At 30.4% G+C, this 20054-nt stretch overlaps 1 protein-coding gene across 1 annotated transcript in view; it reads left to right on the forward strand.

The window, feature by feature from the left end:
* Positions 1–20054, forward strand: part of LOC111635390 (probable ATP-dependent RNA helicase YTHDC2) — an 87586-nt gene that overhangs the window by 52063 nt on the left and 15469 nt on the right. The window contains exons 12-18 of the mRNA XM_023380344.1: positions 223–415; positions 3526–3713; positions 7723–7816; positions 10011–10098; positions 11694–11774; positions 11854–12162; positions 17464–17629. Of these exons, the coding sequence (XP_023236112.1) occupies positions 223–415; positions 3526–3713; positions 7723–7816; positions 10011–10098; positions 11694–11774; positions 11854–12162; positions 17464–17629 (1119 nt within the window). The remainder of the gene's footprint in view (positions 1–222; positions 416–3525; positions 3714–7722; positions 7817–10010; positions 10099–11693; positions 11775–11853; positions 12163–17463; positions 17630–20054) is intronic.

Here is a 20054-nt window from a genome sequence, read left to right on the forward strand (position 1 = left end):
AATGGATTTGTAACCAAATAGGTGAAATTATATAAGATAATGTCATAATTTTATTCGAGAATTACAAAAATTTGATTCCAAAAAAGTTGGGATAATCAGTTATGTTTTTTTTGGTCCCTTGAGTTTTGAAATAACAAGGTTTTAGTGTATTATTTAAGTATTTAATTTAATGGTTATAACTGTTAAGCTTAAGTAATTTATTCTAAATTTTATATATGTTAGTTGACTATCAGCATCAAGAAACAAGTGTAACAGCATTAATGGTTTCAGCTGGAAGAGGAAAATTAAATACAGTAGAACAATTACTTGCTTTAGGTGCAAGTGTCCATATTAGGGCACCAAATGAATGGACAGCATTAGATTGGGCTCATCATTTTGAACAAACTGAAGTTGAAGATCTTTTAAAGGCCAGTTGGTAATTAAATAGATATTTTTTATTTAATAGTAAATAATAAAATACATTTAAAAGGCTAAAATTATTTTAAGAACTTAATGTTACAAGATTCCCAATATATCATTTGTATCAGTGGTATTTAAAGTACGACCTCTGGACCAAATCTGACCTGTGGCACATATTAATTGGGCTTGCACACAAATTTAACACATTTATGAATGTTTCATCTGTCTTGGTTTGGGTTGAATTGACCCAATTTGATGGAATTGTGTGTTGTGTCATTCTAGGAAAATTTTTTCTTACATTGGGATAGTAAAACTTCTGGATTAAGAATTTTTGAGAATAGTAACATTTTCTTGGGTAAAAAAATCTTTCCTTATTGAAATTTCTGAAAAGTGAACCATATGTGGTAGGCATTTTTATGGATTGTACTATACCTGTTAGTGCAATAGAATACTGATTGGTTGTTTTATATAACAGGAATTTCCAATTATATTATTTTTTTAGGATTTATATATATCTAAGATATCCTCATCTTTAGTTATTGATTAAATGATCATGAAAGTTATGAAACTATTTAGGCCTAATAGGATGGAAATTTTATTTAGGTTTTAATAATAATAAAGACTATTATTAGCTTCAAGTTATAATAATTGAATAATTAAAAAATGAAAAATAAGGATAGTGAAATTGTATATATAAACATGTATTCATATAATATATGTGTATGTATATATGAGAACCGAGGGGGTTAGGTGTCCCCATTTACCGGCGGCTCTGTCAGAGGATGGGTTTCAGAGGGCTAAAAATGTGAGTGGGGAGGATCGCGAGGTCGTGACAAGGTGTCGGTTGTACTCAAGGATGACACATAATTATATATATAAGAATAACATATTTAATTATCTAAAGCTATACAAACAAGCACAAATCAAAAGGCTACAAAAAGGGAATAATCCAAAACTATTTAATCATCCATCATACCAACACTACTGGTGTGAAAATTAATAAAATAACTATGTATTTACTGAAAAACCAGCAAAAATTCACTTCACACAAACGTTTACCACTGTCTTCAATGGTCATCTTAAGGTTCAAATTCAAAGAGTTCGAAAAAATTGTAGAATTAAGAGTTTTTCGAACTCTTGGAATTTGAACCTGAAGATGACCGTTGAAGACTGTGGAAAACGTTTGTTTGAAGTGAATTTTTGCTGGTTTTTCAGTAAATACGTAGTTATTTTACCAAAACTATTTTATATCGCGACAAGATATTCAGTCATCGATAAGTCATCTGAAGTCTGGCTTCTATAGTTCCCAGGATCTTTTTAAGTTCAACTAGCCTAAGTCCAAGCTATAACCGAGAGAGCGAGAGAGAGAGTTAAGAATTTTTCCAAGCGTTACCTCTTTGTCCCCGATCAGCTGTATGGGTTGTTGTTGAAACGCACCCAGATCAGTGGTCTTTAATCGTAGTCTTTCTTCTCAGGTCAGGCTCATTGTGAGACGGACAGTGATTATGGTGGGAAGGCAAGGGTTATGATGGATGAAATGATGGTATGGATCTGACTAATACGAAATCTGATGCAACCTCCTTTAAAGTTGACTTGCGTCTGGGATGTGTTTATGTTACTTGTCACAACCCAAAACCTTTTTTATAGATTTATTACTTCTTCTATCCAGTATTGTCACTTCTTCCAGCTCAAATTTGAAGCTGAAGTAATTACTGGAGGTGACTAAGGTCAGAGTTAGTCTTGCACCTTAGTAATGATTGTTCCTTATATGGTCAGCGTTTTTGTTCATAACATTGTACGACATAGGAAGCGTGTGGGTTGTGTTTTTCTTCGCTCATTAGAAAAGTTCAAAAGGTCACTTCTTGAAGTGACATAAAAATTGTAGGGAAAGGGAAATGATGAGAAAAAATTATCGAAGCTCCAAAATTCACGAAAGAGCTTGAATTCTCACATATATATTGTAAACATTATGTATTTTTGTTTTTTTACTTTACTTTACTATATAATACAATTAAGTTTGATATATTTCTTAAGTATAAGTCTTTTGAATTACCATATTTACTCGCATATAAGACAATCTTACATATAGGATGAGGTGCGATTTTAATTAAAGATCAAAATAAAGAAAATTAAATTTATTAATACAATTCTAATTGTATTTAGTTTAATCACAAATAAATTATCAAATGCACATAAATGTACACATTGTCTTGCAAAAATTACTAGCATTTTAAACTTTAAGGAAAAATCTTATAAAATCGACAGCATGATTTGTTTATGTAAAGCTGGACAATCAGGAACCTTTTTTTCCAATTCTTAACGGTCGAATCCATTTTCTGTCAGTTACACTTAAGAGTTTCTCTGAATTCTGATTTCCAAATAATCATCTGTTTTCACATGGGAATGGATTAAAACTTATATCAGACTCCCATGTGATTTTGGAATTCAATTCAAAAGCTTTACTTTTTCTATTGCTATTCATCTTTACTCCTGACAATACACAAGAGTGATTCAAACAACCCAGATAAAATACTTTTGTTTTTAAACAGAAGAGGATGAGCATCCAGTAAAAAATGTGAATACACGGCTTACAAAAATCATTGCAAAAATGCAAAGAATCCTTCACTCGTGCATATATGATGACCTAGGTTTTTGAAACAGTGAAAAACAAAAAAAAAGTTCGGCTTATATGTGTATATGAGTAAATACAATGTGTGTGTGTGTATATATATATTTTACATGTGAAAAACCTTTTACAGTCTAGCAAAACTGATGACATACATCCACATGCTTATAATCCAAAAAGAGTGAGCAGCAGGTTGGAGGAGATTACTGTCCTACAAATCATCCATTTAGCAACTTTCGCCACACTTCTTTTGCTGCAGACACATTCTAGCATACTTAAAACCTTATGATAACTAATATTTTTGGCTGTATTAAATAGTTAATTAAATTTCTGTTTTGCTGGATTTTAAAGATATTTGGTGTGTTAATTCTAATTTTTATATTTTATAAATCAACTCTCTCAATTTATCCTAGTTTACTAATAGATAACAGTTTATGTTCAGATCTTAGTTTAAAATTTTTATGTTTGTTTTTTAATGTAGTATAATTGTTTTTTTCCAGTTCACAAGTGGGACAGCTTGAAATGATTGGAATGAATTCATCTTCAAATATCCCATTATTGGAAGAAGCTATAAGTGAAGAAGATAAAGAACTTCTAGATATATACTACCACAGTTTTGATGATGACAAAGTTGATCTTGATCTCATTCTGTGCTTATTACAAAAAATTATTTCCAGTCGTGATGAAGGTAACTAATCTATATAAATATAATAAACATCCCAAATCTTGATGTATTGATACTAAACCAAACAATTAGCATAGTTTCACGGTGGAGTTCACTGATGACATACATACAAATGCACAGTTCCTCAAATGTGCTTTTGAAAGACTAGATTGGAATAAAGACATATTTGTATGTATTGTCTTGAGGAACCTTTTCTAAGGATTTTTTGTATTGATGATTTCATCCTGGCCATATCTTTAAATTAGCATAGTTAATTGGGCTATTATTTTGCTATTAATTATAATTAGATATTAAGTAATTTGGCAGTAGAGGTAGGTGCTATCTCTTATTGAAATGAATAATTATAATAATTTATTAAAAATTAATTATTATAATTATTCATTTAGGTACAGAATTGATGGGGTAAAGAGTATTAGATCCTCTTTCTTTGTTATTAATGCTGTAAGTGAAACGAGTGACATGTGTACCTGGACATTGATATATTTAAATTTTGCAATCATATGGCCCACTTTGCAGTTTGCTTTTGCAATAATTTATAATTCCTTGCATATTATTTTGAGAATGACAGCAAAAAAATCATTTAATGCTGATATACAGTAATTACTTCATTTATTAAGTGGATAATATTATAGTATGGTGAACCTAGTCATTCCTTTTATACTTGAATTTTATTGCATATGATTATTTTTGAAGTAAATTCAATGTTTGTTGTTATTTTCACATTGTATAATCTGTGTTCTATAATTATCAAAATGAAAAACTCAGTTTACGAAAAAGTGCTCATTAATTAATTAAATGGTAAGATAGGTAATTAAATTTAAAACATGTTCATTTCTACTTCAATATGTCAATGCAACATCTGAGATATTTACAGATGCTGCGTTTGATATATTGAGGAAAGAAGAGCTTGAAAAGTGTTAAATTAAAGTATTAAAGATATGTTATATTCTGGATAACAAGGATGAGGTAGGTTGGCGTGCAGTCAAAATTACCAGAATCATCTCACCCCTCCCATGCCATTATTGCAGAAAAGTGTGAAATTTAAATGTTTCAATTATAATTATTTAGGGTTAAACAGAAAGTTCTTTGGTTTTTAGAGAGAAATAAAATACACTATTTTGTGATAAATAAAAATCTTTAATCCACAATATATTCACCCTTCTATTTGATAATCTTATGCCATCTGATGGATAGTTTCATAATTCCATCTGTATAAAGTTGGGCAGGTTCTGAATGAAGAAATTATCAATGTGATTTTTGATACCTTCTACAGATTGAAATTCCATACCATTTAAATTATTCTGCAATGAACAAAAAAAATGATAGTCTGAGGAGCACTATCCAGAGAATATGTAGGGTAACTCAAAACATCCCATTCAAAGTCTAGAAGTTTTTGGCACACGTTCAATGGTACATGCAGCCTTGCATTATCATGATGGAATACCACTTCTTATTGATGTGCAAGTTCAGGATGCTTTTCAAGAACTGTAGATTTGCAAGTTCATTCAGTTGGAGACAATGTTTATTGGAATTAATTGTTTGGTTTTTTGGTAAAAGCTTGTAATAAACAACCCCCTTTCAATTCCACAAAACTGAAATCATTATTTTTCTGGGATGCAAACCAGCTTTAGGTTGTGGCACTTGCAGATCACCTGGCTTATTCAAAGATCTCTTGCATTGAATATTGTTGTAAACAATCAATTTTTCATCTGATGTTATTAATCACTTTAAAAATGGATCATCATCATTGCACTTTAAAGAGAATTATGAACAGAAACAGAAACATGCTCAATAATGTTTTGTTAGTTTAATTGATAGGGAATTCAAACACCTTAACAGGAAGTGTATCCAAGGCTAATCAAATGTCTGACAAATAGATGTTTGGGATATTTTTAAGGTGTCTGCTATCTCATTTTGTTTTATGCTGATCATTTTGGATTAAAAGCCACTGTGGACTCATCATGTATGGTTGAGGGCCATTCTGATTGAGGTGCATCTTCAAGAGAAAAATCACCTGCCCTAAATTTCACAAACCATTTATGGCATGTTCAATCAGTAACTACATCCTCTCATATACAGTGCATGTCTTCTTTTGAGTTGAGATGTTTATATTTGTATTTACAACAGAATTTGGGACTAGAGGGAGGCGTTAGGTGCCATCTCATATTAAAATTAATGAAATATTATAATTATTAATTTTAATAAGAGATGGTGTCTGACACCTCCCTCTAGTGCCAAATTTGTTGTAATTTCTAATTAGTAATTCCAAAATTTAGCCTGTAGTATTTACGGCAATTGTGGGTTTGTATTTGCTAAGCATCGGGTTTTAGTAAATGTTTATATTTGTATTTCTAGTAATTTTCAAATATTGAGTTTTTTGTATACACTAATGCATACAGATTGAATTGCTCAATTACTGCAAATTGCAATAAACAGCTGTCCCAGACAGGTACAGGTATGTAAATGGTTATAGTTGTTATACATTTGCATGCCAAATATTGCTAGCAGAGAGACAAAATCAATACCCCAGTATCTTACAAAAAAGACTCACAGAAGCTCAGATTTTAATTTATCTGCTGTCTTCCTAGCATTTGAAGGCTGACAGCAGATAGATCAAAGACCTTCAGACAAGAGGTCTTTGAATACTAGGTTTGCCTGTACAACATGATATATACAGTTGGAGTTTCAGAAAGTCTGCATCATTGGGCTGAGAGAAGCATGATGGCTGTTTTGTTGAATTTCTTGCCATTGGATTGTTCTTATTGGACTGAGATGGTGATATTGGGACAATGAATATGTCAAGGAGCACCATATATTATGGGCAGGATTTGGATGTTCCAGATAGTTCACAAGAAGAAATGATTATCTGATTGTGAAACAAGCATGAACAGTTCCAACAGCATTTGTCATCATCCATAAACAGGTGGAAGCCTTGCTATAGAACCTTTGTTTCATCCCATACCATTGACATGCAACTAGAAGATGCAAATTTGATTTGCATATAGAGTGGACTGTTATGTTCTGCTGTAAGCATCCCAGAGTTTGTTTTCATTTGTAATTGTGTTATAACAGGATTATGGACTGCTATGTACTGGTAACATGTTGTCTTTAATGACAAATCTTGGTTTTTTTGGGTTGCGGATGACTAGTATGTTAATGTGAAAGACCACTGTTGAGTGCTTCAATTCTGTTTTTACTGTTGAGCAGTACACTACCCTTCACCACTGCTTGCATGCTGGTATGGAGACATTGATGATATAAAAACTATTGAAAGAATAATAGTTTTATATTAGTTTAACCATCAAAAATATTTTATTTTTAATTCTATTCTTATTTTTAAACCTGCATCCTAATTTGTTGCCATTGAGGACAGGTTGCAAATAGCCATTTTTCAGAAGAAAAATGTTTGGCTACACACAGCTAGGGTTTCTTAGAAACGTTTGTCACATTGTCATATTTCTTTGGCATACCTGGTCTCCAGATTTGTTGTCTATCAAGCATTTGTAGTACCAAATGGAACTCCAGCTTTGGCCGTCTACAAGTGTGAGAGATCTGAAATAGCATTGCAACATTATGAGCAAATCTGCCACATAATATCATATGGTGTCTGTATGCCTTCATGTTTGATTGTATTTCTGCATGTATCCAACAACAGGAGGTCCTGCAAGGTAGTAAAGATTCCTTTAAATTGTACTGTTGTTCCATAGGAAATTGTCTTTGCTATGATATTTTAATCACTTATTGCCATTGCAATTGTGTTTACAATAATGAAGTTTTATTAGATTCTAATGTCTCCTTGGCACACATTTTTTGTTGATGAATGTGTATAGGATTATTATGCAAGCATTTTAACATAATTAGATTTTATTTGTTTAGAATAATAATAGTATTTTTTATTTTGAATCTTGTTTATATTAGAAATTTTTAATTGAAGATTTTAATGTTGAAAGAAGAATAGTTTTATGTTTGTTCAATCATTGAAAGATTTCATTTATTTTTAATTCTATTTCAGGTGCTGTATTAGTATTTCTGCCTGGATACGATGAAATTGTTTCTCTTAGAGATAAAATATTATCTGATGAGAAAAATCTTCCAGATAGTAGCAGGTAAATAATAATTACTGAGAAATGCAATGTTGAATAGTAAAAACATTCCAAAAAATTTTTTTAAATTGCATTAACCATTTTAATTTTAAATATATTTGAATAAAAAGAACATTCAATGAATACCAGTAGAATTGAACAAAATATAAAATAAATTAAAAAATAATATAACATAAAAATTAATAGTAATTGTTTAACAAAATGAAATAAATAACAATAAAATAATAGTGCAAAAGTGCCCCATTAAAGGAAGTCAAGTTAGAACTCATACAGAGACCTGTACACAGTAGTGTGTTTGCATCTCTGTAATAAATGCAGATGGAAAGTTCTGTTGGCTTTGTATATTTCTAAGGTCTCTAAATGCTTAAGTGTGTTGAAGTTCTTAGTTGGTCTGATGATTATAGTGTCTTCCCACTTGACCTGTACTTCTTGTTGGATAGCATATGCTGCTAATTTTGTGTGCAAGTTTTTATCAATGTATACTTGTGTTCTTTAAGTCTGTTGTAGGTTTTGTTATGTATGCTTGAAAAATAGTGGGATTACATTTATATGTCATGTTTACATTATTGCATTTTGCCATTTGTCTATTTTTTCAAGACAGAGAAATAAAGAATCTTCACACACCAGATTAATATAAAATAATCTCTTAACAAACCTTTAACCGGTGGGAAATATGAATAATTGGCCATGCAAACATTTTCGGATCCCTCCTGGGTCTTTTTTCAAGCTATGATTCATCCATAAAGATTTGTTAGAACAAAGACCAGCAGTCTTTGGAACGAAATTTCAAATTGCAAAATTGAGAATTTCGCAATTTTGCAATTCTGAAATGCAGAAAGTTTTGTGTGTTTGGGTCAGTGGAGTTGTGATGAGTGAAAATTGGTTGATAAGATAGCTTACAATGTGTGTTGGTATGGATTTTATCATTCTTACAAGTAGTAGTGGAAATGTCCAAGAAATGTACTGAAGTTATGCTTTCTTGATTCAATTGTAGTAGAAGACATAGATAGGGATTGGAATTTACCTTTTAGAGAAATAGTTGCAGATTGGGTTTCTTGCATTGTAAGATATAGATATCATTGATGTATCTCACATACATTAGAATAAGATGTTGAAATTCTGGTAAAATCATCTTTTCCAAGTGGTAAATGACAAGCTCATATAATAATCTGATTATTGTGACAACTTATAATTATCTCTTAACTTAATTTTTGATTAAGGCTAAACAATCTGCTGGATCATATCAGGCTATAATATGATAAATGATGATATAATAAATGTATTGTCATAATTTTTTAATGAAAACAAAATTATTATTATTATTATTATTATTACTTATAAATTCTAGAAAATTGATGTATATTTGATTGTTTTAATCTTCCACAAATAGCATTTGTCAATTTTACAAGTTAAGGATTAATTAATTAGTATATTTTTGGAAAGGGCTATACCAAAATTTTTTGCAAGTGAAGTCCTGACTTATTACTTATGCCTTTGTTTAATAATGACCTTTTTTGTGGACTTCAGTCTCTGTAGTCTATTTTCTTTTTTTTTCTGCAAGTGAATTTTGCTTTGATTTCTGATATATAAGAAAATAATATACTTTTAATGTTTTGAAAATTTTATGTTGTCCAACTGCACTATTAACAACAAATCAGAAGACAGTCTTAAATAAAGATGACTGTTTTAAACAGCTGAAATATTGGTTTTTGTTAAGGTTTTTGCTGGAATTTAAAGCTGGTTTAAGTGTATTTTTATAGCAATTATTATAAGTAGTGATGTGTGATAAGAACTTTGTACAAATTTCTTATATACAATTTTGCTTTTGCTGACAAATCTGAAAACTTTCTATGCAAAGTGGAAGTTGCTTTTAGCAACTTCCACTTTGCATAGAAAGTTTTCAGATTTGTCATTTGAAAGTTTTCAGATTTGAAAGTTTTCTATGCAAAGTGGAAGTTGCTTTTAGCAACTTCCACTTTGCTAATAAAAAAAATTGTTTATACATATTACCTGCTTCATAATGGGAATTATATTTATAATGTTAAAGTTGTAAAATGGATGAAAAAAGTTTAAATATGATTTTAGTTGCTATATTGAGTTATTGAGTATTGCTTTATTACCCAATTTTGAATAAACTTTTTTTTTTAGTGTTTAAAAATTTTATTTTATATTTGATATTGTAAATTACATATTTCAGATATATTGTTTACACCTTGCATTCCCATATACAAAGCTCAGATCAGAAACGTGTGTTTAAATCTACACCTGTAGGAGTGAGAAAAATAGTAAGTTATTTATTACAATTTATTTGAATATGTATTTTAAATGTTTATGTAATATGTAATTTTTTAAGTTATTTCATTATTAAAATAATAATTTGTCATGAATTGTAATGAAATTAGTATTATAGGCAGTACCTAACTTTTGGACATAATGTGTTTTTAAAATTGTGTAAGAAAATTGAACAATAGATTTATATGTTATAAAAGTGTTTCATTCACATACCTAAACAGAAAAAGTATAAAATCTCCCTCCTTATTAGAGTAGTAAAATTTTGGTTTTTGCAGTGACTAAGTTACAATGCTTAGTTTTATTGTTTTAATTAACAATAAACATTGCACATATAACAAAATCCAGTAAGAGGAAATTACAAGAAAGCAAATGTTTTCATCTGTGTTCAATGGGCATCATCAACTGACCTTTGCTGTTCAAATATGTGAAGATCAGTTTGCTTGACAATGCCCATTAAATAAGATGAAAATGTTGGTTTTTTTTGTAATTTCTTTTTGCTCAGTAAATAACTTTCCAATATTGGGATAAATTAACTTAAACACAAACAAAAATACATACACCAGCATATTATCACATTTTTACTAATGTTTTTATTTGTTTATAACAGACATCTTCAGCTGTATATAATGCAGAACAAAACAGACTAAATTAAAATCAAACAAGCTTGTTTGATTCTAATTTGGTCCATTGTGGTTCTTGGCATAAACATGTAATAAATTTAATAATCACCTTATTCAAAGATGACAACTTAATTGCCTGCCTCTAAGCAAAATTACTCTTTTATCTAATTATTAAATATAGCCATAATATAGCCTGATACAATCCAGCAGATTGTTTAGTATTATTCAAGATTGGGTTATTTGAAGTTTACATTTCTATACATATGCCATTTTAAGATAAGGTGATAGCAAGCTGTTTATCATGAAGGTCTTAGAGTATAAGACTAGAGCACAGGTTCTCAAACTTATTTCGACCACCACCACTTTGAGATTAAAAAAAATCGAGTGCCTCTATATTTTTTAACTTACCTTTTACATTACCATCTGTCGCGTATCTTAAAAACTGTTATTGCAAATATAATGTTTAAACATGCATTATTATATGGATAGGATAGATAGGGTGTGACCCATATCCTATTTTTGAGATCAAAGAATGTTTCAATGAGAAGAAATAAAACTCATATTTAATCACTGAGCCTTCTACTGCCCCACTGAAAGTCTCCAGTGCCCACAAGGGGGCGTTATCACCCACTTTGAGAAAGGATGGACTAGAGTATATTAAGTCTCTCTCATATGCCTCGAGTTCAGACTTGAGTAACAAAAAATTGGTTTTGCAACAAAACATTGAATTCACTCATTTTTAGAAAAGAGTTACGTTTATTGTTGATAACAAATACAGTATATGTCGTTGATACCAAACTAATTCAAAACAGTAGCAGCAGGCTAGTGTAGAAATCTGGAAAATTTCAAATTATGCTAGTTGAAATTAGTACCAGATTAGTAATGGTCATTGTGTACTAAAAGTACTCATTTTATTGTCAGAAATTGCTATTTTAACAAATTGTTATTTATGTTTTTTTTTCTTTCAGATATTAGCAACAAATATTGCAGAAACAAGTATAACCATTAATGATGTGGTTTTTGTTATTGATTCTGGAAAAGTGAAAGAAGTAAATATATCTTATGAATTTTATAAGTGTTTTTTAAAAATATTAAAGTGTAATTGCATATAATTTTGTTTTATTGTAGAAATCTTATGATGCACTTTCAAGTGTAACAACATTAAAATCAGTCTGGATATCACAAGCTAGTGTAATTCAGAGAAGAGGAAGAGCAGGAAGATGCCGTAATGGAATCTGTTATCATCTTTATAGTAGGAAGCGCTTTCATAATTTTCAACCATATCAGCAACCTGAAATTCTTAGAGTTCCTATTCATGAACTGTGTTTACAAGCAAAACTTTTAGCTCCACCCAATAGTCCCATTGCAGATTTTCTAGCAAGAGCACCAGATCCACCTGCATTTATGGTTACAAGAAATGCAGTGAATTTGTTAAAGGTAATGAAATAAATTATAAATTAAGAATAATATATTTTACAATTTGAAAATTTAATATAACTGATATTTTTATTTCATTCTTATTATGCATACAAACTAAAATACTGGGTGGCTATTATTAAGTTTTTCATATACAGACCTTTCTTGTACTTAATTCTACAATTGAAGTGTTACCAAATTTGATAGGTATACTATTCAGAATGCAGTGAAACAGATTCCATATACATGTTTGTCTCACTGATAGAGATCCTCTTGTCACCAAAGAGTGAAACTTTGCATAAAACTGATTTTATTTTTCTTTTGCTTGGTATTCAAGACTTACAAATGTTGCATTGAGCTGTCCCAAGCATAAATATAAACATTTATCAATATATAATTATATATTAAATATGATAGTTATATATTAAAGCCACACATATTACTAGCTCCAGGCATATTCTTACTAGCATAGTCATTTGGAACATGGTTCTTAGCTATGCTTTATTGCATGTTAATTATGAAGTCTACCTAAAAATGGGTCTAATGCAACAGTGGCTCTTTATGAGTTTAGATACTGTGAGCTTGCTGACAGTTTTTCTTGACTTCTATAATTAGTGTGATTCAAAATTTTGAGGAAATACTCATTGGCATTTACTGTTGGAAAAGGATGGAAGTTAGTTCCACTTGAATTTACAAAAGTTGCAATGACCATTTTCAACAAAGGATGATGTCACTGATTGTAATAGTGCATTTAGTGTAGTAAGGCAGCTGGGTATATTATATTCCTTGGTATGGAAGGTTCTCAACAAAGTAATTCATTTCTACCTTTTCAAGACTAGCTGCTGACTAACAGCTGCAACAAGAGAGTCCATAAAAGAGATTGTCATTTGGTCTTAATTTTCTGTCAAGAATAAAATTGATGATGCCTGGCACTTCATTTTTATTTTAATGGGAAGAGATGAGATCTATTTTTATTTGAGTGAGATTGTAAACATTCAGAACTGGCAGATTTAGGCTTCAGATGTCACCTGAACTATACTGCTTGAGCTATTCCACTAAATTTGTCTAGAGCCCACTGTTTGCTGTGATTTCATTACAAATTTTACAATAGGATTATTTTTTTCTGAGGAAATTACTTGATATGCTCCATTACTGTAGAAAGGGATTACAATATGCTCCAATTTTATTATTTTGCAGCTGTAGCAACAAGGATGCATATTCTCACTTGAATGGCTGTCTCATTCACCTGACATTACCCCATGCAATTTTTAGTTGTGGAGCTATCTCAAGACGTTAGTCTTGAGATAGCTCCACATCTACTGTGAAAGTATCCCTAATTTGGCAGTCTTAAGGAACAACACAAAACAGCATGTGTGCAGCATTTCTCCCAACATGTCATGCTCTACTGCTGAACATGCCAAGAGCTGGAAGTAATTTTTCTGGTTCACAGAGATGGCAGTCATATTGAACAGCATTGAATTTATTGAAGTTTGGTTGAATTAACTTTCATTGTGCATTTCATTTTATTGCGGTGATTTAGAAATTTTAATTTCTAAACATTGTTCTACAATTTAGTCAAATTTTTTAAGTGTAATATTCTTTCAAATGACCATCTTTCATTGTTTTTGAGACTATCCTACACTTGCATGATTTAGTGTCATCTTCTATCCAGAGTCTTACAAAGAAGCATTAGTGAAATAAGATTAGTCATACAAACCAGTGGCAGATCCACATGGGGGTACAGGCTTTTGACACAAAAATATTTTTATTTATTTATTTGAATTTCAAAATGTTTTTAAAAACATTTATGATGGCAACTGAGGTTTATCAGACAATCTGCAATAAAATCATCATGCATGTGTTAATAAAAGGTACTTATAATTATTCAAATACAGTTGAATCTGTCTATCTCGAATTTTATGGGAAACAGAAAAAAAAATCCAAAACAGACAGGTTTTGAGATATAGAGGCTCTTACATAGTAAACAGTAATAGGTTTGATTGGAGGTATGGTATTTTATTATTACAGTAGTTTTTCGTTATATTGGCTTGTCGAGAGACAAAGAAAAAGCACGATGTAACGAGTACTAAAAATTCTGGACTCATACTAAACAGATTATATATGCTATGGAATCTCTAACCTCTATTCTTTCATCAGCAAGTGTTTCTGATGTAAAATAAGCTTAGTTTTGTAATACTGAATTTTAATTGTGGTTATATTGTATGTTTATGTAAACATTGATACCATGAATGTTTCTTTATCAATGATATTTAAAGACAAATACTATTGGTATAAAAACAAAATTTCAGTTGCAATTATATTATACAGTATACGGCAAAATATAATAAAAAACAAACAGTTGCATAAATTATAATAAAAAATCAAAATAAGAGCAAATTACTTTTGGTTGACGAGATCTTTCCAGTGCTGTCAACTCTTCCTTCATTAATCTTATGTCAGCCTTTAATTTATCAAACACGTCTCTGAAATATATTAAAAATATACGAGTTTCAGCAAATTATGAATTAAAAACATTTCTAGTACTGATTAAAAAAAAGCAACATTTATATATAAAAGTTTTTATAAAAGTAAGATGAAGAAATGAAAAGCACAACAATCACTAGTTTTTGCAGACTGAAAAAAATTAATAACCTTGGTTGAAAAACATGAAGATAATTTCAAAGCATTCAAAAAACAAANGAAGTAGGTTAATAGCGATATACTAATTACATGGGATATACTAATATACTATACTAATAATGTATTTTTTCATATTTTTCAGTTATCCGATCAACCCCAGTCCCCAATTGAGTCGGATAATTGATGCTCTACTATACAGTAATTGAAAATTAAAAAAATAAATATTGAACATGTAATAGAACATCAAAATTCTAGAGATCAGAACATCAAGATTCAAAGACTCAGAATACAACACCAAATTTACAAAGAGTAAAAATTCTCTAAAATGCAAAATAAAGTTACTACTATATAAAAATTTTATAAATTTCTGTTCAGAAATAAAGAAATCTTTTTCTTACACATTACAAGTGAATTCGAAATTTCACACCTTTATGTGAATTGATGGTATTTCATCACTAGGATTAAAAATTCACTATTCCTGCTCACTACCTTATATTTTAAAAAAACAGTTCACTTGGGTGCAATCATCAATCTCATATCTTGATTCCCTCTCTCTTGGTTTCATATATGTTAAAAAAAATGGCCTGCTGCTCCTTTCCCCTATGGTCAACTTTACACAAACTTATCTGCAATGATAGAGACAGGTTCTCTTTTCTTGAAAAATCTGGTGTTTATGCTGTACCCCTTTCACAGTCCACAACTGGGAAAAATACATGGTACATTGTTGCCACTGCCAGAATGCTGGCAAGTCATTTAGCAGAGCTCCAGAAGGATATCACAAAATGTAGATACACCACAGAGCTGACCAGAAAAGTCATGGAGTTTAATTTGGCTGAAGTATTTGGCTTTTTAAGATATGCATTAGCGCAGTCCACTCCTTCTACCACATATCATTAACTATGTGTTGTAGTTGTTGTTTCAGGGAGATTGCCGGTAACTTCTTGTAGGTTCACCTCGTAGACAGCACTTTCTTGGATTGATGGCCTTTTACTGACAAGGCTACATTCTATGTGAGCAGAAGAGTGAGTATGCATTATGTTATTATATGGAATAACAAAAAACTAACACTATCTTTGAACTGAAGAGAGTGAACCCCAAGGTAAATGTATTGTGTGATGTTATTACCATATTTTTGCAGATTGACCAACATTTGTCATTTAACTGGCGTAGACAAGAATGCTGGAAATCCCCACATTATTGGCATGCCAGTTAAACTGAAACTAAAAAATGAAATTAATCATATTTAACAAAACTAATTGTTAATTAAATGTTAAATTATTCAAGTACAATAAAATAATAACATTGTAATTTGACTGACTTAGAGAGTTTTTGTTTACAAGACAATAAAACAATTAACAACTTATTGACACTAGTAGTATTAGTTAGTCAGTGTGGGCAACATGAACAATCTGACCTTAAAAATAAAACCTTCCTTTCAAATTTCACACAAAACAGATGTTAATGGTTGTAAGCTGAGATAATTTACGGTGAGTTTTGTAAATTATTTAATGTGTTTATTTTTGTGTTTTTGAATCAAATAACAATAAAAAACACACAAAAAAAGCACTTTTGGAATTCCATGGGTATTTTACGTTGTTAGAAAGAAGACAAAATGAAGAAATTAAACATATAATCATAGTTTTTAACTGTGAAACTGTCAGCATTACAACTGCTGACAGTTCCACGGTTTAAGAATAAAAACTCATTTGTTTTTTAATGCTTCCTCTAGAGAGGGATATATAATGTCACTTAAATCAGCATGCTGGCATTCTCAGAGATAAATCAACATGCCAGTTTTTACCATAATGAAAATCTGATTTTATGGTCTCCCTAGATAGACTGACATGCCAGACAATCTGTGAAAATACGATAGTAGAAGTCTTCTTCTATCTTCTTTTTCTTCTTTGAGGACAGAGTTTGAGTAGGGACATACTTTGACATGCTACAGTTTTTGTTACCACAACTGAATAACAATGTTATCTTTTAACAAAACAGAGCCCTAATTTGCTGGTACTAAAAGTTGAACGTTTTCAACAGCACATTCAATGACAATTTGAGTGGTCACAATGGTCCTAGTTGTTGGTTTACAAACTCCCTGATATTTGCTTCTCTAAATTTCTTTGTGTAGGAGTTTATGAAAAATATCATCAAATGTCATCTATGCTCAAAGACTGGATGAGTTGAAGATGAAAGAATTCACAAAAATTGCCTTGCAAATGTTAGAAAAAATATGTCAAAACTTGAGTGAGCATCCAGTTTGAATTCTGCTGATTAAGTAAAGGTCACATAGGCGTAGACAAAATAATCAATAAAGTAATTTCTACAAAATATTTACTTTTTACATCTGTTCCAATAGATGCCACAGCATTTTCAAATAATTCCTATCATGTAAATATCAATATTTGTTTTTAAATTGAACTTATTCATTCAAGTCTAGTTTTAATAACACGGAACTCGAATGAACAATAAAACTGTTTTATTCTAAAATAGCATTTCTTCATTCATTCTTTTTATGTTTACTAAATAATTAGAATAATTCTGTGTAGCTGAATAAAAGAGTTTGAGAACATTTTGTATCCATTTTATCTTGATTTTTTATTCATTTATAATTTTTGATGATATTAAACTTTGTTAATTTGAGTTTTAATTAAACTTAATTTCTAAAATAAATTTTATTTTTAGACGATAGATGCATTGGATCCTTGGGAAGAACTTACGGAATTAGGATTACATTTGTTGGACCTTCCAATTGAACCAAGATTGGGCAAAATGGTTTTGTATTCTGTTGTTTTAAAGTGTTTAGATCCAGTTTTGACAATAGTGTGTGCATTAGCTTACAGAAATCCATGTAAGTAATTTTGAATTTTAAAACATTTTATATGTATAAATTTTTTTTAGTAATTTCAGATCATTTGTATTGTGTGTGTATGTAGTGGTATTTATAAATGGTTTAAGTTTGTATTACATTGGATATATCAATATATATATATATAGGTATACTCCATTAAACCATATCTTATAGAGTTTTAATTTAAAAAATACTTTCTGTGAGTTATAANCAAGTGCCTTATCGTTATTCTTTCACCATTGCCCTTCTAGGAATCAATGTTTGCACTTGCCGTAAGAGTAAAGTTTCGTGGGGGATAGGACAGGTGCCAAATATGGAGCCATCTTTGATCCTATCCTAATCTAAATTTCATTATTTGTCTCGTGTCCCCGTGGTGGTGACACTTTTCAATGTTAATGTATACGGACAATGGATTTGTACTTACAGGAATCCAGGGCCTGGATAATACTCAGAACGAAAAATAAAATTGCTTGTCACATAATTATTCTTATTTCTATCTTTTATTTTATAGAAAATATATTTATACTTTTAAATATTTTATTAAATGGATGGCTTTTTAACACGTCTTACGAGAAAGGTATAAGCTGAATTCACACACGAATTTCACTTAATCTATTGATTAAATGTGTTAAAACTTATCAAATCTACAAAACTTTGACCTTTTAACGTCTCTAATCATTAAGAAATTTGCTATACCATCGATTAAAATATATTAAAATACCACAAAGATTCATGATTTAACACCTTCGTACATCTTTAATCAATAATCCACCTCAAGAATCATTAATTAAACACGTATTAAGAAGTCAAAATTTTTATTTAGATTACATAAATCAAATATTTTTCTTAAAATAGAACCAATTTTTGTATTTAATCAAGCCATACAATTAGAAATAAAATTGAAATTCCTGTAAAAAAAAGATGCTGTAAAAAGGTACTAAAATATCCATTTTCTAATCAAGATAGAGTCAAATAAGATTAAAAACAGTTAACAGGTATCATCAAAATCTTTCAATTTAAGAGTTAAACTAACGAAAATCAAGTTAGAATAAGGTAAGGGGAAGTTTTTTATTTCCTCCTCTCCCTTCACAATCCATAACGTTGCTAACGATGCGGGGTGGAAACCAATATCTTATTAAGGAATAAAAATAGCACTAAAATAGAATTAATATTGTTATTACAGCATTTTTTCTCTAATAATAAATTCAATATCTGCTACTGATTAAATTTTTAATATGAAATAAGTGACCCCAATTTCCACGTCGACAATCGTAAAGAAGTCGAATAAAAAGAGATAAAATTTGTGGCACGCAAACGTTAAAAATAAATTTAAAAAATACTTTCTGTGAGTTATAAAATTTACAAAAATATTTTTTAACCAAAACTATGAGAGATACTGTAATGGAGTATATAAACAACTGTTATATTGCTTTCAAGTACAGTCAAACCTCGGGTTTTAAATACTTTGCTTTTTAGATTATTTGGTTTACAAACAAATTTTTGAACTCATTTTTGTCCCAGTTGCCTTACAATAACTTGGTTGTCAAACAAGCTACTCATCAGAACCAGCCACTAATGGTCAACTTCCTATACACTTTAACTTCCTTACACTTTAACACTTTAAGAAAGTCTATGGCCTGACTGATGAACAACAGGACTACCAATTGAGATGTTAGTGGCACCAAGATAATCTTGCGTGATGATACAAATTATCAATGATGTTGCTATTTAAATTACATTTCAATGTGCATAAGGGAAAGATACTATTTCTATTTTTCAGTATGCACTATAGTTCAATCTAAATCAAATGAACTAATAAAAACTGATTAATTGACATTCACACAATATAAATGGCATTGAAGAATTTGTTTTAAATATGCTTAAATTAAATTAAATGAAAAAAATTTATTAATATTGATATAATATAATATACGGGGTGTAACAAAACTAATGGTCACAACTGATAGGGGTGATAGACCTTGCCAAAACAAATAACTTTCACCATGCGATGTGGGGTTGGAAAGCAAACAGCAAGCTGCGAGAGAGTGCCTGCTTGGTGAAAATGGAGAATACAATAAAGACAAATAATAAAGGACAAAAAATCTTTACTATTGAAAACTTTACAACAAATGCTCAAATGAGCAACCACCAGCTGCATTACAGGCTTTACATCGGCAATGGAGTAAATCATGCACACGTTGGAAGATTCCTGGCATTCACAAACATCTGCAGCTGCAATGCTAATTTGGGCAACAGTGTTCTCTGGTGACTTGATGGGCGTCTCGTAAAAGACAACGCTTTTTAGCTGTACCCAGAGAAAAAATCTAGGCAGGACAGATCAGGAAGTCTGGCAGGCCAAGAAATGGGCCCACCGCAGCCAATCCATCTGTTCAGAAAGGCAGTGTCCAGGTAGTTTCACACATTC

The sequence above is a fragment of the Centruroides sculpturatus genome, unplaced genomic scaffold (assembly GCF_000671375.1).
Source record: "Centruroides sculpturatus isolate CEXI.00-Female unplaced genomic scaffold, Cexi_2.0 scaffold744, whole genome shotgun sequence".
Classification (NCBI taxonomy): domain Eukaryota; kingdom Metazoa; phylum Arthropoda; class Arachnida; order Scorpiones; family Buthidae; genus Centruroides; species Centruroides sculpturatus.